Source organism: Salmo salar, chromosome 28, assembly GCF_965601325.2.
Source record: "Salmo salar chromosome 28, fSalSal1, whole genome shotgun sequence".
Classification (NCBI taxonomy): domain Eukaryota; kingdom Metazoa; phylum Chordata; class Actinopteri; order Salmoniformes; family Salmonidae; genus Salmo; species Salmo salar.
Genome location: NC_138318.1, coordinates 36,824,862 through 36,833,341, shown reverse-complemented (window position 1 = coordinate 36,833,341; position 8,480 = coordinate 36,824,862). Strand labels below are relative to the sequence as shown.

General features: G+C 41.1%; 1 protein-coding gene across 1 annotated transcript; it reads left to right on the top strand.

Annotated features, from left to right (window-relative positions):
* The first annotated feature begins 431 nt into the window (after positions 1 to 431).
* LOC106589915 (cystatin) lies at positions 432 to 3,841 on the top strand. Its single transcript, XM_014180364.3, has 3 exons — positions 432 to 812; positions 2,976 to 3,080; positions 3,540 to 3,841. Exons 1-3 carry the CDS (start codon positions 603 to 605, stop codon positions 3,618 to 3,620), a joined length of 396 nt encoding a protein of 131 aa, XP_014035839.1. The 5' UTR covers positions 432 to 602; the 3' UTR covers positions 3,621 to 3,841.
* The last annotated feature ends 4,639 nt before the right edge of the window (positions 3,842 to 8,480 follow it).

Genomic DNA, 8,480 nt, shown 5'->3' with positions numbered 1-8,480 from the left:
TCATTACGTTTCGTAATATTTTTCCATATAGAATTATTTAGCTTAACCTCTACAACCAAGCAAATAAACGGGGTAAGCCGCGCTGCAAAACGGGCTACTCTAGTAAGTTACGTGATATCTCTTGGGTCCTCATCTTTTAGGCTTTGACGATACCAACAGTTATTATTGCGTGTTGGTACACTAGAAGTACTTTCATTTCCAATGGAGAGCTGCGTTTGCCTTGCAGCATTGAGATGCAGAGGCAATTCGTTCTGTGGCGCACACGTTGGATTTATTGAACTTTTGCACCAAACTGTATGTGATAAATGGCTTGACAGAAATAGTAGCAGAAGGTGAATGTTTAACTATTGTTGCACGTATCCGTCCCATTTTGAGCATAGTTCATTGTCGGTGTGATTAGAGGCGGTCGCTTCTGTGTTGATATTAATTCCACTCATAATTAAGCCCCACCCACCTCAACAAGCAGACGTGACGTCAACGCGTTTATATAAAAGTCGTCCGAGGCGAGGATTCGTTGTGGTTTAAACGTTAGTTGATACGATCGAAGTTGCAATAAAAGACAAGACAAGACAAGACAAGACAAGATAAGACGGGAGGGGAAAATGACCATGAATTGGAAGATCGTCGTTCCTTTGCTCGCGGTGACATTCATCGTGGCGAGCGTCGATGGGATGCCGGGGGGCGTCACGGACGCAAATATGAACGACCAAACTACCAAAGACGCACTGCAGTTCGCCGTGGCCGAATACAACAAGGCAACAAACGATCTGTATGTTAGGCAGGTGGCCAAAGTTGTCAAGGCTCAGAGACAGGTCAGTGTCATTTTTATAGATCCTTTCATTAGTTGAATTGACTTATGTTCATCGTTTGTGTAACGTAGTTTTTCTTTTTGTTTTTCATTCCGCTGTTCAATACCTAAATTCACTGTCTATCTACTCTGATTTCAGGACAATCTCGTCTTGTGTGCCAGAGGCAGAATAACTAAATGATGTGAATTCGTAAATTCATCTGTCGAATATGACCGGTGTCAGTAAACGTCAGCCAAAAAAACGTAATTCAATCGTTTCCAGCAGCGCAGTTGGTCACCAACGATCTGGATAACATCCTAACCAGCTCAGTTAGTGGAATGGTCAGATATTCTCTCGTTTGTGTCTGGAAGTAGCAAGTTAACTAACTTTACGCCGCGATCACACACGACAGGGGTTTTTGTTGTTGTTGCATTTCGCCCGAGAAACCAGTGTTTGGATATTGGCACAGGTGTTACGCCCGAGAGCAAGTCGAGGACCGGGAAACCGTGCCAATATATCCTTAACACCGGCTTCGAGGGCGTTATCACTTTTATATAACGGGTTACCAACATATTCAAATATTGATTGACATATTTGAATAACTTTTAAAAAATGTTTATTATTCATACTATTTCACGAGATGTAGTCCCGTCAAGTCTAAGGTTGCTGCCCAAACCGGCTGGTCGTTCGTTCAAATTGTTCCATTGTAATACTAGTTGGTAATGTTCTTATCCCTTCCTTGCTGACTTGCTAGTTAACTATGGCTAAATTAGTCACGTCAAACAATGAAGACAGAATAACAGCAAAGTATTTGCGTTTTAAATTTTCTAATGACATTGAATTTGGATAACTATGAGCTACTAAACTTGGCATAGAAAATGTGCTCTCTCGTCAGGACACTGTTAACTAGTTCCTCTGAACAACAATCACTTCAAATTGAAGCTGTAAAGGCAGCGAACTAGCTGCATTTTCATTTGACCTGGATTATATCTTTATATATCCATTAAAAGCTATGCCGGTGTGACATGGTTAGCGAGGTGCGCGCTAATAGTGACTCAATCGGTGTCGTCAGTTGCTCAGACCTAGAAGTTTCCCTTGTTCTGCAGGTCCCTGGTTCGAGCCCAGGTAGGAGCGAGGAAAGAGACGGAAGCAACACTATTGACACCAGCTGCTTCATGATTTCGACTCGCTGATAAACTCTCTTCCGGATGCAAGAGACAGACAGCTTTGTTTATACAAATCTCCGCTGTTGAAAATCAAATGCTGGCCTAAAAGGAGATCAATGTCTCTAGATGTTTTTTTTTTACAGTTGATCAAGTTTATAAACCGCCTGGCTGGGTTTACGAGAAACTGGATTGCGCAGTCAGAACAGATTAAATGGGCACGTCAAGGTCCTACCTTTAACTGGTGCTAATTTGTGTAATAAACAATGTCTGGAATGCGGTTTAAACCTGTCAGCATCCAGTATTAGACCCACCCGTTGGTATAATTCCCTATAACGCAGGGTATGTTTGAACCATATAATTAAATGGCTATAGTTTTTTTTAAAAGTTTGAGCTACTTTTGAAAGCAAAAGTCAAATTGAATACAGTATTGGTCTTGTTGAATTTGGTTTTCATAATAGCAAGCTAGGATTGATGGTTAAACAAGCAAGTCTGTTTGTTGGGTTAACACGGCAACTACTGTAGCCATCTAGTCAACTTGCTAGCTACTTCGCTGGATGGCGAACACACGTGTGGGAAATTATAGATTTGATGTAAAAGGAATAATCAACTCAGGGTTCTATCCATTCACTGGAAAATAATTAAACTCCGTATAAAGTCAGTTCCATTCCGCTATAGTGTCGTGGATCCACGTCGTTCATTGTTTTCCATAGATCCCTTACATAGTTGATGAGTGGAGACAATGGGAGCCTATTGTCAGGAGTGAACACGCTAGGAATAATGTGATTATAAGATGTCCATTGCCCTATGTACCCTCTGGCTCAGTGAACAATGCTCACTTGATATTATGCAGGAGACTCATTTTTAAACCATGCGGTCATCTGCACAGTTTTTTTTTTAGTAGTTCAGTTCTAGACATAGAAATAGAATCACTAGAACAGGTTCCTCATTCAAGATGGGGGGGGGGGGGGGGGGGGGATTTCAATGTCTGTGGTCTGACGTGCTGACCATCCTCTGCTTACAGGTGGTAGCTGGGATGAAGTACATCTTCACAGTGCAGATGGCCAGGACCCTGTGCAGGAAGGGAGGCGTGGTGAAGGACTGCGCTGTGCATCAGGACCCAGCTGCGGTAAGGACCACTAGACTAGCCTGGTCCCAGATATGTTTGTGTTAACACTGGCACTTCAGCTCAGTGCTTCCTATATGTACAGCTTAAAAATTGTCAGTTTTTTTGGTTTAACCTGTTACCAACAGTGGACACATTGGTAACTAAAACTATTTATAAACCGTTAGTAAATCCTACTTGTAACGTGTTACCCATTTCAGTATTGAGTTGTTTGCAAAGGGAAGTTTCAGTTGACATTTCTATAGACGAATGTCTGTTGGCAGTGTTTTGAGAGCATCAAAACCATGATTCATTGTGGGTACATTTTGCCTGACTACTCTACAAATAATACATTGTTTATGATGCAAGGTGATTTGTAGCTCAGGCAGTCGGCTGCAATGTCCAACAAACCTTTTGTCAGGTGGTATGCTCGCTGAAAGGGTGTTTGATCACGCCAACTCGTGTTGCTTCCTGTTTCCTCAGACCTACCAGTGCATCTTTGAGGTGTGGAGCCAACCCTGGCTGGGAGCGATCCAGTTGATCAAGAATGACTGCCAGGCATGAAGACCCAAAGGACAGAAGACTTGGTCTAGTCTTCCCCATAACTAGTGTCATGTATTACTAATGCTGATCAACCTCTGACTATATCAAACAAGAATCCAACTAATACTTTTCTTTAGTGTGGGAATGCGTAAAGTAACTTTGTCTTGAAAATGTAGTATTAAAATGGCTTGTTAGCTCTATGCAACAGTTGAACTAAATAAATAAATGGTTTGTTACATCTACATGTGGTTATTTGCTTCATCTTGTTGCCAGATGAACACCTTTTGTGACAATGGCACAAGGTAGATAAATATAACCCTCAGTCAGTCACACCCAATGATTCACAGGACAGACAATGTACATTTTATAAAGGCTCATGCATTCAACACAAGGCATAATGACAAAGCAGAAACGGGTTAAGACACTGCATATGTATTAAAAAATGAAACTGATATCACACTTGCATAGCTATTCAGTTTTCAGACCCTTTACTCAGTACTTTGAAGCACCTTTTGGCAGCCACTACAGCCTTGAGTCTTGTATGAGTTGACAAGCGTGGCACACCAGTATTAACGGAGATTATCTCTTATTCTTCTCTGCGGATCCCTCTCGAGCTCTGTCAGTTTGACTCTGGGATGCAGGCTTTCTACGTAGAGTTTGTTCTTTTGCCCATCTTAATCTTGACTTTTTATTGGCCAGTCTGATGGCTTTCTTTGCAACTCTGCCTAGAAGGCCAACAGTTGCCTCTTCAGTGTTGACGTTGAGCCTGGTGTTTTGCAGGTACTACTTAATGAAGCTGCCAGTTGTTCTTGTGAGGCGTCTTTCTCAAACTAGACCCAAATGTACTTGTCCTCGTTCTGAGTTGTGCGCTGGGGCCTCCCACTCCTCTTTCTATTCTGGTTAGAGCCAGTTTGAGCTGTTCTGTGAAGGGAGTAATACACAGCATTGTACGAGATCTTCAGTTTCTTGGCAATTTCTCAGAACAAGAATAGACTGACGAGTTTCAGGAGAAAGTTCTTTGTTTCTGGCCATTTTGAGCCGGTAATCGAACCCACAAATGCTGATGCTCCAGATACTCAACTAGTCTAAAGACCAGTTTTATTGCTGCTTTGATCAGAACAACAGTTTTCAGCTGTGCTAACAATTGCAAAAGGGTTTACTAATGATCAATTAGCCTTTTAAAATGAAAAACCTGGATTAGTTAACACAACGTGCCATAGGAACACAGGAGTGATGGATGCTGATAATGGGCCTCTGTACACCTATGTAGATATTCCATAAATCTGCCGTTTCTAGCTGCAATAGTCATTTACAACATAAAGTCTATACAGTATTTCTGATCAATTTGTTATTTTAATGGATACATTTTTTAGCTTTTCTTTCAAAAACAAGGCCATTTCTAAGTGACCACAAACCTTTGAACGGTAGTGTAGTTTAGCTCGTCTGGTGGGCTCGTGTCACTGGGCAGCTCTCAGCTGTGCTTGCCTTGTAGTCTGTAATGGTTTGCAGGCCCTGCCACAGCCGACAAGCGTCAGAGCCGGTGTAGTACGATTCTAGTCCTGTATTGACACTTTGCCTGTTTGATAGTTTGTAGGAGGGCATAGCGGGATTTCTTATAAGCTTCCGGTTTAGAGTCCCGCTCCTTGAAAGCAGCAGTTCCAGCCTTTAGCTCAGTGCGGATGTTGCCTGTAATCCATGGCTTCTGCTTGGGGTATGTACGTACAGTCACTGTGTGGACGACGTCATCGATGCACTTATTGATGAAGCCAATGACTGATGTGCTGCCATCGAAGGAATCCCAGAACATATTCCAGTTTGTGCTAGCAAAACAGTCCTGTAGCTTAGCATCTGCTTCATCTGACCACTTTTTTATTGATCTAGTCACTGGTGCTTCCTGCTTTAACTTTTGCTTGGAGCAGGAATCAGGATGATAGAATTATGGTCAGATTTGCCAAATGGAGGGCGATGGTGAGCTTTGTATGTGTCTGGAGTAAAGGCAGTCCAGAGTTTTTTTCCCCCCTCTGGTTGCACATTTTAACATGCTGATAGAAATTAGGTAAAACTGATTTAAGTTTCCCTGCATTAAAGTCCCCGGCTACTAGGAGTGCCGCCTCTGGGTGAGCGTTTTCTTGTTTGCTTATGGCGGAATTCAGCTCATTCAATGCTGTCTTAGTGCCAGCCTCAGTCTATGGTGGTATGTAAACAGCTATGAAAAATACAGAAACTATCTCGGTAGGTAGTGTGGTCTACAGCTTATCATGAGAAACTCTACCTCAGGCAAGCAATAGATATAATGCACCAGCTGTTATTTACAAAAATACATTGTCCACCGCTCCATGTCTTACCAGACACCTCTATTCTATCCTGCCAGTACAGCGTATAACCAGCCAGCTGTATGTTGATAGTGTCGTCGTTCAGCCACGACTCAGTGAAGCATAAGATATTATAGTACAAGCTGAAGTCTGTGTTGTATCAATTGAAAAGTATAGGTCAATTTGCTGTCCAATGTATTCTGTAAAACTTGTATCTTGCAGCCATTTTGATTGGAAGCGCCATTTAGCTTGGTCACCTACTAAATTAGAATCGGAATATATAAGAGATGCTGGAGCATGGTCAGAGATGAGAATGCTATCATAAAAGCAATCTTCAATTTTTTGAGCGTAATGCTGCTGAGATAAAAAAAAAAGTAGATTCGGGAATAGGTCTGGTGAGTGCTAGATTAACAGGAGTATTACACACCATCTGGTTTCATTTCTCTCCAAATCTCTTAAATTTAAATCCTTCATAAAATTCTGTATAGTTTTCCTAGATTGGGTGTGGGAGTAGTTCGAACCCGAGGTGCGATCGTTAACAGGATCTAAAGTGAAATTCAAGTCCCCTGCAACAATATAATTACCTGGAAGTGTGGAAAGGTTTAAAAGCAAATCATTAAAGAATTTAGAGTCATCTTTGTTGGGACCATACACATTAATTCAATTCAACTGCTCAGACAGCAAGGTACCCCATATAATAATATATCTGCCGGTGGGATCACAAATTGTTTGCAATATCTGATATGGAATGGATTTAGGGATAAGAATATTAACTCCCCTTGCATGGGAACTACATGCAACGACCTGCCCAGGCCACCTCTTGCTTATCTTAGGAACGTCGCCAGATAATAGATGTGATTCTTGCAAAAGTATGATCTTCGCCTGAAGTTGTTTTAATCTACTTATTACCTGTTTTATTTTGCCGATTTTATTTAATCCCCTACAGTTCCAGGATGTAAATTTAATCTTAACAATGAGTCATCGAATTTACCAGGGATACTTGAACTAAAACATTGCCCCATAAGAACACATTGGATCAGCCTAATATACCAACAATCCTCTATCACCACCAAAAACATAAAAGGGACGCTTTAAAGCACGTCAACGTACAAAAACACATGCCTAACAATCAACCAGGAACGTGTGATTAACCCTCTTACCCCAAACTCTCTAACAGACCTCCCCCTCTCAGTGACACTCCTTATAAGGTGCTCAACGGATCCACACACACACACACACACACACACACACACACACACACACACACACACACACACACACACACACACACACACACGAGGAGCCGCCTCTGCGTTTTTTCCCCCTCTGTACACCTTCTGCCCCTCCACTTGTCATTGTTTTTTTGTTAAATGGTGAACACAATATGGTGCAAACGAAAGACCAGGAGTAAGCCAGAGTATAAGACCAGCGTGATCTAACCTCCTATAGGCCTAAAACAAAAACCCGCACCAGGATGTTACGATGCATAAAATAAAAGTTTCAAGGTACATCAAATTATAAGGCTTACTTGTAAACTGGCCCTGTTATTATAGTTCAATAGACAGTGCTGCTATGTTATTAGGTAAATAATAACACGGTGAACTGGCTCAAACTTTAAATAACTCTTTAGACAAAACCAAAAGCAACAGTTTGAAAAATGTAAAAAAATAATTGGTAAAGGTTTAACTTTACGCTGCTATTGTCTCTTCTTCAGAGTTGCTCCACTTCCACACCTCGTTACCTGTATAAAAGACACCTGGGAGCCAGAAATCTTTCTGATTGAGAGGGGGTCAAATACTTATTTCCCTCATTAAAATGCAAATCAATTTATAACATTTTTGACATGCGTTTTTCTGGATTTTTTTGTTGTTATTCTGTCTCTCACTGTTCAAATAAACCTACCATTAAAATTATAGACCGATCATTTCTTTGTCAGTGGGCAATCGTACAAAATCAGCAGGGGATGAAATACTTTTTTCCCCTCACTGTATAATCTGCGCAGCTTAATGTTAACTGAGTATCCTGATGTGAAACTGATTCTCATGAATATTTTCTATTTAAGCACCTGTCATTTTGTTTGTCTGACAGAGGCGGGTAATAAGGTTGGCATGCTTTCGTGTTTTCTTATGAACGAGTTCATTGCTTCAGTTTGTTGCTCTTTGACCGGTTTGTTCTTTTTGTAAGTATTGTAAGTATTTGGCACCTGTTTATCCCTCCCACTAATTTAAAGCCTCACTCTAAGACAAGGAAAGTCAAGAGTTGCTGTTGCATCCTCACAGTTAGAATTCAATCATTGGTTTAACCTCACAACACAGTGAGTTGTGCATTGTCCTCCAACGCAGCTGTTTTTATCTCAATGTCAATGTAATTTCTGGGTAACAATTAAGTACTTCATTGTGATTGTTTTCAATTAAAATGGTAAAATAGAAACAAAATAGGATTCTTAGCATGTACAATTTGTCAAGCAAGAATTTTGCTAGGACTGGCGGAGTGGTCTGAGTTGGGATGGGAAACCGGAAGATTAGCTGTTATTGGCAGAGTGGTTTGGAACTTTCTTATTGGTCTATTA